General features: G+C 44.3%; 1 protein-coding gene across 11 annotated transcripts in view; it reads right to left on the reverse strand.

The window, feature by feature from the left end:
- Positions 1 to 18147, reverse strand: part of DAG1 (dystroglycan 1) — a 64407-nt gene that overhangs the window by 10589 nt on the left and 35671 nt on the right. For all 11 annotated transcript variants that reach the window (XM_010589801.2, XM_010589799.2, XM_064274533.1 and 8 more), the window contains one exon: positions 8702 to 9102. In XM_010589801.2, coding sequence (XP_010588103.1) covers positions 8702 to 8980 — 279 coding nt within the window. In that variant the 5' untranslated portion in view covers positions 8981 to 9102. The remainder of the gene's footprint in view (positions 1 to 8701; positions 9103 to 18147) is intronic.

The following is an 18147-nucleotide window of genomic DNA, read 5'->3' on the forward strand; positions in this document are numbered from 1 at the left end:
AAAAAGAGTGCCCATTGTTCTTGGGGCAACAATCAGGGCCCACACCAGCAGCCGAGAGCACAGTCCTAGAAGGGCTACTCCCAGCCTGGTAGTATCTTGGGCTGAGGGAAAGTCCACATTGTCTCCAGGCAAAGAGGCCAAGGTGGAAGCAGGCATGAAAAGCCATCCTCACAGGCCCTACCAAAACGAGACATCTGAGGGGACTCTAGAGGGGCAGCCCACCAGTCATTTCATGACATGCAAAAATTCCCTTCCTCAGCCAGTCCCACACTTCAAGTCAGAGGAAAGGTCCCTGCAGGGAGCCAGTGCAAATCCTGAGGGAGATAAGAGTCAAGATGTGTGACTTACACTGTGGCCAGCCCAGGATGGCAGAGCGAAGGCAAAGCTGGCTTCTTTGCGGGAGGGAGGATGCTCTTGGATCCATAAACAGCTATGGGACTGAATGATTGTCAGGACCTGGGATAAGCTTTGCAGACAGAAATCCAGTCAGGTCCAAGGCAGGACATGCCAAGACCATCTGCTCCAGGGACACCTGAGGCCATGAGAGAGGTGACAGGAGCCTCCTGGCTCAGGTCTCCCTGGAAGACCATGCTGGATGAGGGCCTGGAAGCAGCCCACAGCCCCTTCTTATGAAATCAGGTCAACAAAGCCCACCTGGGAGTTTCCTGGGCTCAATAATAGCAGATCAACTGATTCTCGAGGCAGAGCTGGAAAACGAAAGGGGAAGCAGCAAGTGCCAGCCAAGGTGAAGCTGGACAAGGGTTGGTAGGACACGAAAGGTTGTCAGAAATGAGGTAGAAGGAAAGATGCAGGCTCTCAGGGCAGCACCCTCCAGGCAGGTAGGTACCTCTTCTTTATCCTGCAAGCTGATGTACAAAGTGCAAGCAAGCTTTTGCTTTAGGAGCTGATATTACCTGATGGGCACACCAATGAGCATATCTGGTTGACCCCACACCCACAGCTACCAGGACTCCCAGAGTTGCCTTGCCACAACCTCCTAAAACTATCAGCCTAACTAACAGCCCACACAAACTAAACAAGGCTTTGCAGGCAACTGGCACAGCTCACTTACAGTTAGACTTTAATTTTCTGCCCCTTCAACAGCCTGTTATTCACAGCTATTTTGCAACTATTATTCCACCACCAATCCCCATCTGTGCACATCCCCTGACCAGTCAGCAAGTATGACAACCAGGCCACCTAATCTCACCAGATCTCAGGACATATCACTACATCAGCGCATCCTCATTAGGCAACTTAGCCATGTCCAAGAAAGCTAAAACACCAACCCTCACCTGGAAAGCCCATGTAAGGCTTGGGGGGATGCCGGGCCAGGCCCAGCACCTCTCGCCTCAATTCCTCACCAGCTCTTTCCTCCTCTGGCATCTGGGAAAGGCCCCAGCAGACTCTCCTACAGGCTTGCTTCTTTCTCCCCACTCGTCACCCAAATCAACAACACCCGCTGAGTAGGCATCGGCCTCTGTCTGCCCAAGAGCCCGCCTCCACATCCTCCTGAGAGCTTCTTCTCAAATTTTTCACATGCAGCTCTGCCCTCCACCACTACCACATGACTCCTCCCCTTACTGTCCCATTTTTGTTAAAGCTATAACTCACAAAAAAGACTTGAGTTGGGCACCTACTTTAAATCAGCCCTGTGCCAAGTACCTAGAACACTGCACTGGGAACACTGGACACCCCACCAGCCAGGCACTGCCTTTCACTACATAGCCAGGGTCAACCCTGGTCTCCCAAACCCCTAGCCCTACAACCTTCACAGGCTCCCTCCCAACTGCCAGAAGCACAAACCAGCCACTTGCTTCACAACTATTTCTGGGGCCCCATGGTGGGTCACCTTCTGCCCTGGTTCAAAGATGCCCTTGTGCAAGGAGGCTGTGCCACAGCCTTGTCCCATCACATACAACATCATCTATGCCAAGGGCAGGCCCAGAGTCTCTCCTTTCCTCAGCCCTGCAAAGTGAGAGACATCAGACAACTATGAGGGGTAGTCATCTAAAACTAACACAAGGCACTAAGTTACAATTCCAAAGCATGCTGATATACAAAATAAACACAGATCAGTCACCCAAAGACCTTATAAAACCACAGGGCTCATCAGGAAGCCTTTCAGGGGCTCCTTCCAAGCTAACTCTGTTCCTACAGGAAAGCTTTGTCATCTAAAAATGGAGCCACACTGTTGAAGGGCCCAAGAGCAAAGAAATCCCAGTAGCAATGAACTTACCTAGCACTCAGATCTTGGTCCCTAATATCATTCCCCACAAAGAAATCAGGTCCTCGGAGAAATGACTGAGGGAAAGTGTGTACAGGATGAGCCTGGAGTATCTTCTTATGCCAGAAAGTAAGAAGAGCTTAAAAAACTAACGGAGACCTATCACAAGAACATAGGAGTCAGCTTAAAGGAACCCCTAATAGCCAAATCCAGGACAATTTGAACAGCACAATAATTAAGGGCAACAGTAAGTTATAATCCATTAAAAACCAGGAAACAGTGAGTCTGTTCTAACAATGGATAAATAAACATATCGCTAAGCGTCAGGGGGACAGGCTGGGACCACTTCCCAATGCAGAAAATACAGCAAGAAGCCGTGTGTTGGTGGGGGGGTATGTCATAGGGCCCAGGGTCGTACAAGGCTTTAAGTCTCTTGCTGCTCCTGACTTGGGCTGGGCACTGAGTAGCGTCTGATAACCCAGAGCAGCTTCATGGGTGCTACAGGGGCCCTCATTCTTTCTGCCAGTCCACAAACATTTGAGAGCCCACTGTGTCAGGGGAGGCAAACACGCAGACTAACAACAAACAAGAATTTCAAGTACAGCAATTTGCTAAGAGGAAGGTAACATAGGGTTTTATGGGAAAGCTGGAAGGAAAGAGCTCCTACGCCCCAGATGACGTTCAAGGTGAGCCCAAAAGAGGCGCTGTGCCCATGCAGACAGAAGAAACGGCCAGAGGCCTGGGGTGGGCCTGAGCCTGGTGTGGCAGAGGTACAGTATGCAAAGGAAAGGTGGGGAGGGAGAGGAGGCCAGAGACTGCATCACGTATGGTTTGATCCTAAGTGAGGCTCAGTAATAGGGGGGTTTTGAAGAGATTTAAGCTTTAAAAAGAAAAATGTCTCTTGCCTCAGTGTGGAGAACTGATTGAGAACTCAAGGATGGAGGTGAGGCCTGGGAAGAGATGAGCGACAGTGGCAGCTTAGATGAGGGCAGCAATGATGCACCCTGGATATGATTTGGGGGTCACCCCAACAAGGCTCTTTGAGACTGAGAGCTGAAATCTTGCTCACATAGGCAAGAATATCGGACAATCATTAAAAATTACATTCCCAAAGCATACATAACGACCATGGGGAAAAGACCCAAGCTACAGTGAATGAAAAAAGGTTAAAAAACATGTCCAGGAGCTCTGGTGGCACAGTGGTTAAGAGCTATTGCTGCTAACTAAAACGTCGATAGTTCGACTCCACGAGCTGCTCCTTGGAAACCTATGAGGCAGTTCTATTCTGCCCTACAGTGCTGCTGTGAATCGGAGTCAACTCATTGGCAACAAGTAGTCAGCAAAAAAAAAAAAAAAGTCCAGTCTGCATGTGGGCACAGAAGACAATGTTAGAGTTCACCCTGTGTGGCAGAACTATAAGAGGTTTTATTTTTCCCTTTTCTCTATTTTCTATAGTGTACATTTATGCATCATTACTATAATGACAGAAGAAAACTCCTTTAATACAGATCTTTTCAACCCTGTTTTACAGGTATGGAAACCAAAGCTCCTGGAATGAGTGAGGTCAGGCCTTCTGGACCTTCTGACTCCCTGCCCCACACAGCCCTGACAGCAAGGCTGCTGGGGGTGAAGAGTCACACCCCCGTTTTTTCTAGGCTAATCAACTACTAACCGGTCTGTTTTCCATATGCAGATAAATATATGCTCAGATAAAGCATGTTTTCCCAGGAAAATCTCTTTACTCCGCTGGTGAATAAGCTGATTAAGTCTCTCTGCCAGATAATGGCAAATACCTGGCTCAACGTATCAGTTCAAAACATCTCTGATCAGGACTAACCCAACAAACCATTCCAGTGGCCACTGGGATAAGGGCAGCCACTGCAGGGTTTGGGTATTCAGAGAATCAAATTTGAAGCTGGAAAAGAAATGCACCCTCTACAACTGTTGCTCTTCATCTAATGGTCCAACTCGCTGGGGTATTATGAAGGTCACACGGAAACCCTGGGCAAATGCTCTGCAAACTAAAAAGACCTCTGTGGAAGTGAGGTGCTACATGGATCAGGATCTTCTGAACTATGGCCACCTCTGAGATCCCAAGACCACCCTAAGAATAAGCTATGACCTAAAGGAAAGGGGGCCAGCAGGGAAGAGGAAGGGAGTACAAAGAGGATACAGGCAATGAGGGGGTCCACTAGGAGGCCCAGCTACTTCACCCAAGTTCACACCTGGCCTGTCTGTGGTTATCTCAAGCCTGGGTGCTTCTTGGCATCTGCCTGTCCCATTCTACCTTCTCCTCTGTCAGCAAAAAATACTGTAACAAACAAGTCCTATTATATGCCCACCTCATTCCCAGCCCCACCCACTGCTCTCCTCCTCCCTTGAAAAAACAAAACAACAAGCCCATTGCCATTGAGTTGATTCTGACTCATAGAGACCCTACAGAACTGAGCAGAACTGTCCCATAGAGTTTCCAAGGTGCACCTGGTGGAGCTGAACTGCCAACTTTTTGGTTAGCAGCCGTAGCACTTAACCACTACACCACCAGGGTTTCCACTCCTCACGCAGGCAGGTTTAATCATGGATCTGGAGCAATTCTTCCTCATGCCACAGCCTTAAGTAGCACTGTCAACAACTTAAACCAAAAAAAAATCCCTCAAAACAATGCTTTTAATCAACAGTTGAGGTGAACGTGTTTGTAGTCTACAAAGTTTTGAGAGATTTGGCAATCAGTGAAAGCCCCGAGGTCTCTCTGCCTGCAGCTGAGACCCTATTTCTGATATTTTATTATGATGCTCTTGATTCCTCAGTTCTTTTCTTTCCCTTATCTCCATCACTCACAGATAACCAAATTTTGTTGTCTACCTCAGGAGTATCTCCAAAGGACTCTGCTGTGGTCAGCTCCAGCTGCTCAGGCCCAGAAAAGTGGTTCCGTGGTCCTGGTTCCTCCTTCTGGGTCCTCTCTGAGCCAGAGCCAGGCACAGGCACACACAGGCTCCATGGTGGGTTCTTGCCAGCTTGCCCCTCTCTGACCTGCAAGCCCTAGTAGTCTACATTAAAAATGGCTACAAGTTCTATACCACTCTTTCCCCTGAGAGGTGTTTATGTCCCCTCCCCTTGAGTCTGGCCAGGTCAGTGGCTGCTTTGACAAATTAAGTACAACAGAAGAGTCATTGTGCCAGTTTAAATGCCCAGGATTTTAGCAAGAAGCTTTTACTTCCTGGCTTTTGGAATACCCAATCTTGGAACCCAGTTGTCAGGCTGTGAGGAAACCCAAACAGCCCACGGAGAGGTCTACATGGAGAAGAACGAAGGACCCTGACCAACAGCCCCAACTAAGCTCCCAGGCAGCAGGCAGCATCAGCTTGCCAGCCATGAGTGAGACACCTTAGAGTGGATCCTCCATCCCCATTTGAGCTGCTCAGGCTAATGTCTTGTGAAGCAGAGATGAGTTTCCCAGATAAGCCCTGAATTCCTGGCCCACAAAACATGACAAAAAGTTGGTGTTTTAAACCACTGAGTTTTGAGATAGTTTATTATACACCAACAGATGCCAGAACACTGTGTGTTGTGTGCGTGCGTGCGTGTGTGCATAGAAGTCTAAATGCAGTAAAAATTACCATGACAAGGTATAGGCCTTGAAATATTTTTAGTTCATTTTCAAGCTACACCTCTAGGGAAGGAACACTCTAGGGCAGAGGTCAGCAACTATAAACTTGGACCAAGTCTGACCTGCCACCTGTTTTTGTATGGCCCATGAGCTAAAAATGGTGTTTGCATTTTTAAATTGATTGAAAACAAATCAAAAGAAGAATACTTTTTTGTTACATGTAAAATTTATATGAAATTCAAATTGCAGTTTCAGCGTCCACAATTCAGCTTTTACTGGAACACAGTGCCCGTGGAAAGACCATTCGTATGTACTATCTATGGTTACTTCCACACTGTACCAGCAGGGCCGAAGAGCTGCAACAGAAACAGTATAGCCTGCAAAGCCTAAGATATTTACTATCTGGCCTTTTGAGAAAACGTGTAACTGTTTTAAAAGATGTTCATACCTTGAGGGGTGCACATCCCACTGCCATGCAGACCAACTTAGGATCTAAGGGAAATTCCAAGGCCCCACAGACCTAGATAGAGGAATGGTCCTTCTTCACAGAAAAACCTACGGTTTCACCTGACTCCTATCCTGGGTCAGCCAAGACACCCTTATTCTCTGGGTTGTTCCCCAAAAGGAGATGGGGCAGGGTTCTAATGCAAAATGAGGAATTCACTGAACACCTTATAACATGGATGAATCTGAAAGACATTATGCTGAGTGAAATAAGCACAAATATTGTATGGTCCCACTATTATATAAAGTCAAGGATAGATAAACACACAGAAAGTGACGTTCTTTGATGGTTACCAGGTATGGAAGGGGAGAGGGAGGGGAAATCACTCTCTAGATAGTAGACATTTGTTATTTTTGGGGATGGGTGAAGTCAACATAGCTTGACCAAGGTAAATAATGACACTAAGAAGTACACAAGGAACGATTTCAGTAAATCCTACAACATATAAAATTTTGTAACAACCACCAAAAAATGTGTGTGGGTACTTAGGAAGATATGTATGCATATATGTGTATAGGGAGGCATATGCGAGTAAATGCATGGGCAGGTATAGGTGTATCTGTAGGCATATAAATACACAGGTTTCCCCTGCTATCTGAAAGTAGAGTGTTCCTATGAAACCTTTCATAAGCCAAAATGGTGTAAAGTGAAGAAGCAATTACCATTACTTTATACGGGAAAGTTTTTTGAGCATTCCCAGACCCAAAAAAAAACCGACCAAATAACACATAAAACCCTTACGAACTTTCTTAGGATTTTCTGATACCTTAGGACACATCTTGCTAAAGATGCACAAAATAAATCAGGATAAAGCACAGACGTTCACAGACATAGTTCAAAGCTATGGCAGCTTGATGCTGAGTGTAGTTCCCAGGGACAGAGCTTGGTAATGCCACTGTCACCGCTTGGGGGGCACAGTGCCTCTTTATTGGCTCGCTGCAAAACAAATGCTGAATGCTATTTCCCCTTTTCGCTCTTTCATAAAAGTGAAAATCCTCTTCAGATTTTTTTCAATTAGTGAAAACAGGTTCTAGAGTAGGTCTTTTGTAACAGCAAAGTAACATACAGTGAACTTTTGAAAAGCGGGTGACACTTGTACATGTTTGTGTGTGCTGCACATATATCCATATATATAACAAAGTACATAGAGGGCACAGTTATGGAAGCTTCCTAGATATATCCTAACAACTCGCAGGATTGTTTTACTGGGTTAAAAGGCTTGGGACCACAGCCTTAGGGACAACTTAGTCAACTGGCATAACACAGTTTATAAAAATAATGTTCTATGTCCTACTTTGGTGAAGTGTCTGGGGTCTTAAAAGTTTGTGAGCAGCCACCTAAGATACAAATATTGGTCTCTACTCATATGGAACAAGAGAGAATGAAGGAAATCCAAGGTTCAAAGAAGAAACTAGTACACAGAACTAATACCCCACAGGAACCACAGCCTCTTCTAACCTGAGACCAGAACTAGGTGGTACTCAGCTACCACTACTGACCGTTCTGACCAGGAATACAATAGAAGGTCCTGGATAGAATGGGAGAAAAATGTAGAACAAAATTCAAATTCCTAAAAGAAGTCCAGAACTCCTAGACCCATAGGGACTAGAGGAACCCTCGAGACTACTGCCCTAAGATACCCTTTGAACTTGGAACTGAAACTATTTCTAATAGATTAGCTTATAAAATAAACAGTATCACCTGTGAGTAATGTGCTCGCTTAAACAATCAACTATACGAGACCAAACGGACAACATTTACCCAAAAACAAAAAGGAAGGGAAGCTAGATCAATGAAAACAGAACAAACAGAATGGAAATACTGAGAATGCTGACACATTGTGAAAACTGTAATCAATGGCATGGAACAATCTGTATAAAAACTTAAATGGGAACCTAATTTGCTATGTAAATTTTCACCTAAAACACAGCAAGATACTACTTTAAAAACAAGATTAGTAAACATAATCACCGAATTAGAGAACAGCCCCTGTATTTATTTATCCCTCATTAAAAACAAAGGTTCCACCAAATCTCTAACTCAGTGACAAGGAGAAACTTCCAGAGTATAGATGTATAAAGGCTTTTTAATGATGACATTCTCAAAACGGTAGCAGGAAGGTTTAGGATGCTATTCTGAGATATATGAAGATCCTCTTATAAGGCTGTTATGGATCAGAGTCGACAACTGCAACGGGTTTTTTATAAACATCAGTAGCTGTCCCTCTCCAAAGGGGCACTTTACAAGCCCTAGAAGAACTGAGTTCAGAACTGCTGAAGTTTAGAATTGAGAAGGAAAAGGCCATCAGAACCAAAATGGAAGATGAGAACTCTTCCTCATTTATGCTTTATACCAGTCTCACCTTGATGACTTCTCCACTGGATGCAATTAAATCTGTTGGAATGGTTACTCGAAATGAGCGTCCAACAACAGCCATGCCATCAGGAATGCCAACCACTGTGGGAACAGCCTCACGGAGGTCTGAGAGCACCGAGTGCATGGACGCCTCAAGCTGGTTCTCCCAATCCCTGACGGTCTCCGAGGGTTCACTGGGCCAGCGGGACTGAGCCAATGCCACCAAGAGCAGGAGGAGAAAGGTCCTCCCCCAGAGTGGGGGCAGCAGCAAGAGGCTCCCAGACATCCTCGTCCTGGGCCTGAATCTGCTCAAGCCAGTAATCTCTCTAAGGAAGGAAGTGAGCGACGTAGTCCCAGAGCTGGGTCCTCACCCTCTGCACATCTGCTCCATCCCAGAGCACCCAGAGCCTGAAAAAGAAGAAGAACAGACTCAGACTTCAGCAACTCCCATGGTTTCAAAGACATATACAGCTAGTTACTACCCCCCAAGTGTTCCTGCCAAAAACCTCTACTCTGAGTCAAATCAAGCCTCTTACACTGCACTATCCACCACAGAAGTCACCAGCAACATGTGGCTAATGATCTAAAAAGTGGCTAGTACAAACTGAGAAATGCTTTAAGTGTAAAATACACACTACATTTCGAAGACTTAGTACAAAAAAAGAACATAAAATAGTTCATTAATACTTTTTAAATACTGATTATATATTAAAATAACACTTTACATATACTGAGTTAAATAAAATACATTATCAAAATTAATTTCACTGGTTTATTTATTTATTTTTTTCATGTGGCTAGCAGGAAATTTTAAATGACATATGAGACTCAACATTACATTTCTGTTAGGCAAGGCTGCTCCAGACCTAACTTCCAGTTTACAGGAAATACAGGAGCCATGAGAGACAATCAGGTAAATCCAGAATGTGGGACCTTCTATAAAACGAATGGCTTGGTCACGCCAAATGTCAGCATCACTAAAAGCAAGGAGACTGTTCTAGATTTAGACAGTACCCAGATGCAGTGTGTGCATCTTGGCTGGATCCCAGATTTACAGCTCATGACACTTGGCTTAGGTTAGCTGACGCCCAGATGCCTTATGGGACTTGATGGCTCGAGGGCGCCCACAGGTGACCATAGCCATCACGTGCAATTTCCCGTTCTGGAAAAGGATTAAACCTAGGCTGCCTAGAGGCCACATGCTATCTTTCGACCTGGGTAATGCGAAGTAAATAAACTCAAAATTGCTAAGGAAAACAAGGCCACTGAAAAGAACAGCAAATTCCAATACAGTTTTTTTGTTGTTGATCTTGCTGTTCCTGTTTCTGTTTGTTTTATGTTTCAACATAACAAAACAAACAAAAACTACTGACAAAGAGTTGACTGACTCTGACTCACAGTGACCCATGTGTGTCAGAGTAGAACTGTGCTCAATAAGATTTTCAATGGCTGATTTTTTATAAGTAGATCAAGAGACCTTTCTTCTGATGAGCCTTAGGGTGGATTCAAACCTCCAATCTTTTCATTAGCAGTTGAGGAATCTTAACTGTTTGCACCACCCAGGGACTCGTGAACTTAACAAATTCAACCTAAAATTGAAGAAAGAGCCAAAGACCAAGAAAGTGATGAGGTAGTCTTGCCTTACCAGACATCAAGATTTATCATAAAACTACTGTATTAAGGCAATGTTACATATGGCAGGTGGACAAGTGGACTGCGGAACCAGAGTGAGAGCCCAAAACTAACTTGGCAAAGGAATCATTCAATCAAAGGTTCAAGGTACCTGGGTGACGCAAATGATTCGCGCTTGGCTGCTAACCAAAAGGCTGGCAGTTTGAACCCACCCGGTGGCACCACAGAAGAAGCTGGCCTGGTGATCTGTTTCCATAAAGATTACAGCCAAGAAAACTCTATGGAGCAATTCTACTCTGTAACACATGGTTTCTCGTAAGTCACAAATCAATAATAACAAAATCAACAATCAAAAACTCCGGACAAGTAGCCATCTATGGGAAAAAAATTGCAATTAGGTTCCTCCCTCACTTCTCCATCACAAATAAAAGAAAATCCAAGTAAATTAGGTACCCAATTGTGAAAAGCAAAACTTTATATTTTTAGAAGAAAATATACTAAAATGTCAGGATAAGAAAGCATTTAAAAGTTATCAATACACACACAACATAAAAAGACAAGTGGACTTCTGGCATGGTGAAATAGATATATTTTTCCCTATCCTTCCCACTAAGTACAACTAAAAAGCCTGGACATTTATATATATATGACTGTAAAAGGTAGAGAGAAAAAGGCAGACTGGCTAGGGACATCAGGACTTGAGGAACGACACAGCGGTGAGTAATCTGGTTTTTCTTTTTGCTTCATATATCCCAGAACTGGAGTCAAAGAAGCTGGCAACTAAAGAAATGCCAACAGCATGACAAAAAAAAAAAAAAAAGCCCCAACACAAGCCTGCTCTCTCTAGACAACGGGTGGAAAAAAAAAATTATTAGAGACAGAGAGGGACACTATGTAACGATGAAAGGGTCAACTCACTAAGAAGACAAAGCAATCTTAAGTTTGTATATACCAAACAACAGAGCTGCAAAATATGTGAAGCAAAAACTGATAGAACACAGATAGAACTGATTAAAAAAAACACCATCCAGTGCTGTCGAGTCGATTCCAACTCATAGCGACCCTATAGGACTGAGGGGCAGAACTGATTAGGCTGAGTGAAGTAAGTCAGATATGAAAGAACAAATACTGTATGATCCCACTTAGAAGAATAGGAAGATGCATAGAGACCAGTTATTAGTGGTTACTGGTGGCTGGTAAGTGAGGGGTGGAGGGGGATACTGCCTAAGGGGTACAGAATTTTTGTTAAGGGTGATGAAAACATGTGGAAATGGATACTGGTGACTGCCGCGCAACATGGTGAATGTAATTAATGTCGATGAATTAGACACAAAAATGGTTGGAATGTTTTGTTACATACATTTCACCATAATAAAAAAATTAAAAAAAAAAAGAACTGAAGGGTAAAATAAACAAATTCACAATTATAGTTAGAACCAATACCACTCTCTCAACAACTGATAGAACAACTACAAAGAAAATCAGCAAGGATACATTAGAACTTAAACGTACCATCAACCAACAGATCTAACTGAAATTCATAGAACACTGTACCCAACAACAGCAGAACACACATTCTTCTCAAGTGTCCATGGAACATACACCAAATAGACCATATCAAGTACCATAAAACAAAGCTCAACAAATTTAAAAGAACTGAAATCATACAGAATATGTTCTCTGATCACAATGGAATCAAACTAGAAATCAGTAACAGAAAGGTAACAGGAAAATCTTCAGACACTTGAAAACAAAACGACATCTAAATAATCCCAATCCCTACGTCAAAGAGGAAGTCTCAAGTGAAATAAAAAATTATATTGAGCCGAATGAAAATGAAAATACAACATATGAAAATTTGTGGATCACAGCTAAAGCAGTGCTTAGAGGGAAATTCATAGCACTAAAGGCACTTGAAAAGTCTCAAGCTGATAATCTATGATCCCACCTCAAGAATCTAGAAAAACAAGATCAAAATAAACCCAAACCAAGCAGAAGGAAGGAAACGACAAAGAGCAGAAATCAATAACCTTTTTCTTTTCTATACATTTTAACTCTTATTCAGTCAACGGCTCAGCTCAATCAATACCCCACAAGCCTGTAAGTTGTGAGAGAGCAGGGACGTGTCCTCCCCGATCACTGATATATGCCCAGCACTTGCATAGTGCCAGATACACACCTAACGAATGAATCCAGGCAGACTTTTTTTTAGCTTTTTCCTATGTCTTTATTCCTCAGTTTACTTACTTCTCTATTATTAAAGGCAATTAATCTTTTACTTTTTTAATCTTGTTTTTCATTTTATAAGTCTCAGCTTATTTGAAAACGGCATCAGTTATGAGACACACCCTGCCCTACCAGGAGCATAAGGTCAGTTGGCTATCTGCGTACACATGACTACATGCGGTGTCTGTTTCATGGGCATGAGTAAGTGCTCTGCATTGAGCAGGCAGGCAATGTCTGGGGCACAATTCCAACTCCTCTGTGTTGGTTTTCCATGCTCTGGGGAGAAAAGATCCTTTTGCAACTTGGCTAAAAGAAGCCTCGTATCTTCCTTACTTTCTATAAGCAAGGGACACATCTGCCCATACTAGGAATCTGGCAGGCTGTATGCCCACACCCATATTAGGACTTGTTTAGGAGTAACCCCACCGCTTCTGGTAGGTTTTTAAATGTAGCCTCATATTCACACACTCAGTCATTCGGAGATGGGTGCACTGCAGAGATCCTCCTCGTAATTTTTCAGTGGCCAAAGCCCACCACAGGCAAAGAGTGAGTGCCCAGAACATGGTGGGAGGAAAAGGCACTCAGGAACCAGAGAAAGACTATAGCTAGAGTCACCTGGTCTCCCTAACACAGCCACCCAATATGACACTATACACACACACACACACACACACGCCAACACCCTCTGGAACAAAAGACACTGCTCAGAGCAGCCCGAGAACATATCTTAGCTGTAGTCACCACTGCCTGGCTGACTGGAGCTGCCAAAACTCTAGTACTGAGAAACAGGTACTTGAAATGGGGCACGCATCCCTCTATGCCAGCACCCAGAGTAGTGCTCCCCATAAAGTCCAAGATCAGCACTGTCCTAGCTGCCAGTAAAATCTAACTCTGTGAAGAGAGACTCTCCCAGAGCACTGGTGAACCCCCTGAACACACGCCCACCAGCCATGGCATACAGGGTGATAGATGGTGACAGCTGCTGGGCAGCAGTTCCATCTCTTAGTCCAGGATGTTTCACCCAAGGGGGCAGAGAAACCTTAAAAGTGCTACAGCCTGCTAAGGCTGGACATGGCACAGCCCCCTGGGGTCACTGCTGTCCTACTCCCTCTTCTCTCAGTAAAAGCCTGTGCTCCTGCCCCAAGAGCACCAACACCAAGGAAAAGAGCTCCAGAGAACCCTAGACACCTACCCCACCCCTCCCTGGGCCAAGTGCACATTCAGCACTGAAGCAGCTCTTCCACAGAAAGCCAGCTGAGCGTAGAGGAAGAATATCTGAACAAGGGACCCCCACCAGGCTCCTAGGAAATGAGTCACCAACAGTGAACGGGCAGTCTAGGGTAAGAAGCTCAAGGAGCCCCAGCCCCTATGACTCACTGCAAGGAGGTGCCCTCTGGGAAACCAGAGCCGGCAGGTGCCCATGTCTGCCAATGGCCACTCCAATGCTCCCTTTCCCAGCTGTTACCAGGGGAATTCTCCAGTGATGGGTGGATGTAAAAAGTCAAGTTTTCAGAGGTGGCTAAAAGGTGGTGCCCTATGTAAATCAAAACACATAAAAGGCAGGTGCATTTCAAGCTTACCAGATCAGTCAGCAGGGGCACAACTAGAGACCCAAAGGCATTATACAGTGACTGGAGACTGGCAAGGACCCCAGGCATTTGAGGAAGGGGGATCGCTTTTATGTGAACTTTCTCGCCTTGTAACTCACACCCAAGTGATGGGGTGGGACTATGCAAATAAGGTAACTGTGGCCCACCAAGGGGATTGGTCAGTTTTGTGATCCTGTTAGGCTTAAAATGAGCCAACTCAGGTGCAGAAGGAGAGGATCTCACCACCACCAAGGAAGAAGAGCCAGGAGTGGAGTGTGTCCTTTGGACCTGGGATCTCTGCACTGAGACTCTCCTAGACCCAGAAGACAGAGAGAGAGCTGTAACATTGAAGACGACAAGACAGCGAGAAGCAGCGGCAGAGAAATGGTAGCAGCAGAGGCAGCAGAACCAGGAGAACGGCAGGAGACTGGCAAAAGATAGTGTGGCAGGCTTCCCAGCCTATGGAGCAAGAAAGCTGAGTGCCTCTGGGCAAGAGACTTGCTGGCAGAGTGGAGTGCCTCTGAGTACTTATCGGGAGAGCTAAAAGACCTTTATAACACTTGCCTGAGTAGGGAAAGGTCAAGGGCCAAAAAGGGGCCTGCCTGCAGGCACAGCTGAGAAGAGGCTGTTCTGATGGAAGAACTGTATCCTGAATGTTCCCGAAGCTGAACTGTAACCTGTTACTTTCCTAATAAAGCCCTTAACTGTGGGAGGGGCAGATGGTGTCAGAATCAGTAAAGATGGCGGAGAAAGGAGGCATCTACCTCACAGGAATCAGACTTAGGCTGTTGATCTTGATTCTCCTTCTCCCTTATGAAGTTAGAGGAGGTCAGATGCTTCCACCATGCCATTTTTACAGTTTCTCTGGTCCTACCCATCACCAATACCAATCTCCCACCTAGATGAGACCCAAGCATGTGCCATGCACAAGGGAGAGGGGGCAGAGGATGCCTACGAGGCACAAAGTCTGATGACCCCACTCTGTCCTGACAGCTTGTGCCCTGGGACCTGAAAAGAGTCTCCCCTGGAATCCCAGCCCCAGGAGAGCAGCAGCTCTGTTATGCTCAGGCTGCCTCCCTCAGAGCTAATGAGTATTCCAGCACACAGGAGGCTTAGTCAACGAATGCAGTCCACTCGATAAATTTGAGGAGCATACACATACGTGATTCCAAGTCAATTCACAGTAAACTTAATGTTTCCTCATACATTAAAAAACCCAAGGAACAGAACTTTTAAGACATCTTACCTGAAAACTCAAAAGCATGGCTCCCTACTAGTTTTTACTCTCCAGGAATGAACAAACAAGTTGCCAGATTCAACCCATTACCGTACCAAATGAGGCAGAGGCAGCCCGCCCACCACACCCAGGAACCCCCATTCTCCAACAGCTATGTACCCTAGAAAGAGTAAAGTGTCAAGTTGCCACCACTTACCACGATAATTAAAACATTTAAGAAAAATGGTGTTTTCTTTTTAAAACCAAACCAAAATAATAAAGTTCCATGTCCCTATTTTAAATGGTTTTGGAAAAGTCAAAAGCAGAAATTTTAATTAAAACAACCACTTTAAGTTCCATCTTGCAAAAAGGCTTTTGTCCAGAACTCAGAAGTTTGAATTAAATATTAAATGTCAATCTAAATAATATAAAAATTCTGAAGAGTTAACTTAGTCTAAAGCTGCGTAGCGTGATGGGCAACAGGATATACTCAACACAATGGAAAACAATGGTGTGAAGTCATTGTTTATTTGGGCTCCAAATGCCAAAAAGTGAGGCAGATTTCTCTGCTTCGAGTTAAAAACAGGCCGTTTTCACTCTTTGGCATCAGGTGAGGAAGGTCTTGAGCCAAGTTCTGGTAAAGATTCAAGGTGTCACCCTAAAATTGTTTAAAGCTCAGGAGGCAGATGAGGTTTCCCTGACATGGGTAAGTTCCTTCCTGGCCTGCTGGACTCGGCTCCATGGAGATATCACCAGAGGCATGAGGGTGGCCCATGAAGGGAGCTGGGGAACAAACCTATGGGGGCCAGGACCATATACACAACAATGATTTAAAAGTAAAAAAATTGCCCTGAGAAGATCTTTAAACCCTGAAGTCATCTTTAAACTAAACAATGGCTTAACTAAATTAGTAAAATAAAAATGTTTACCTTGAGCACTGCCTTCCCTTAAAGAATTATTTATATGAGATCAAACTAACAATAGTACCTCTAAAGCAGATATGAGAAGTTTCCAAAAAAATTAAACCCATTGCCATCGAGCTGATTCTGACTCTTAGCAACCCTACAGGACAGGGCAGAACTGCCCCAATGGGTTGCCATGGCTAATCTTTATGGAAGCAGACTGCCATATCTCTCTCCCATGGAGTGGCTGGTGGGTTCTAATCACCAACCTTTGGTTGGCAGCTGAGTACTTTAACCACTGTGCCACCAGGGCTCCCTTCATGAGAAGTTTAACCAAAAAAAAAAACAAACCCCATGATTCTGACTCATGGGGGTAGTAAATATAAGTCAATAGTGGTAAAACAATATGGGTAGAGCTAGTGAGAATGATTACACAAAGTGAAGAATGTAACCAATGCCTATGAGATGTACATGCAGAAATTGTTGAATGGGTGTATGTTCTGCTGTGTGTATTTTCACATACATACAAAAAAAGTATAGTGTGATAACCTGAAGCTTGGTAGCAGCCAAGCTTTTACCACTCCTAGGCCCAGCGGTACGCTGAAACTGGCTCGTATGGAAACCCAATTGTTAAATTTTTAAAAAAGGAAAATCGGGGAAAGAAACTTCAAGTTCATATGGAAACCGGATTTACTGGATCCAACGAGACTGGGGGAACCCCCAAATCTACTGCCTAGAAATAATCTTTAAACCTGGGACCAAAACTATCCCATGAAGTCATTGTTAAATAACAGTTTAGCTCAATTACAATGTTTGCCTTGAGCACTACACTCTTACAAAGAATTATCTGACAACAGTTCATATAAAGCACAGACGAGAACTTTAAGGGGCAGAGAGTCTAAATTAACAGTGATGTAACAATATGGGTAGAGACGGTGAGAAATGGGTGACACAATGTGAAAAGTATGTAACCATGTCACTGTACTATACATGTCACTGAATTGTACACGTAGAAAATGTGAATGAATGCATGTTTGGTTGTAGATATTGCCACCAAACATAATTTACTTTTAAAAGGAAGAAACTATATGGGAGAAAAAAATTAAAAATGTATAAACAAATGCTATACAAGTCTATCAGACAGAAAAGCTACTAAGAACACTACTCATATGGAACGTATTTGCAACTCTCACTTATCACAGACACCAAAAGCAGAGGTTCAGGAAAGGCAGAGGTTTCTGCTGATGATGGGTTTTTTCCACAGAGGCAGGGAGGGAAGCAAAAGTGTAGTACCTGGGTAGAAACTCACGCAGGCGCAATGACATATGAGAGGGAGGGAAGAAAGACAAGGTTCAAAACACAGGGCAGAAATGTCCATTCTTCACTGGACTGTGGTTTTTAATCTGGGTGGATTTTCAACATCTTAAGTGAGGGAGCTCCCTGAAACACAGCTCCTTCAACACTCCACTGAACTCCATATGCTCAGCGTTAAACATCACCGTTAAACATTACTCAGAATCACACAAGTTAGACTTCAAAAAAAAAAGTGTATAAAGCTTAGGAGCAAACCCCCAGTGATGACATGGTCCTCCAGGTTTCTAGTCACTGATGCCCAGGTCAGGCACTGAGGACAGAACAGGGCAAACTCAGCCCAAAGACAAGGGTCAGGCCTAATCATCCACTTGTCTGCAGCAGCTGGAGTGGGAGGTGAGGGAATAAGTGTGAGAAGTGGGAGGCCAGCCTCAGCAGATACCAACTGGGAATGAATTACCATATCTGAGCACCCACGTGGTACACAAGAACCCAATTAAAGCAAACTACAATTATCTCAAGACAGCCCAACAATAATTAACACTTCAGCACATATTTACTACCTATCCCGTGCTAG

Source organism: Loxodonta africana, chromosome 22, assembly GCF_030014295.1.
Source record: "Loxodonta africana isolate mLoxAfr1 chromosome 22, mLoxAfr1.hap2, whole genome shotgun sequence".
NCBI lineage: Eukaryota > Metazoa > Chordata > Mammalia > Proboscidea > Elephantidae > Loxodonta > Loxodonta africana.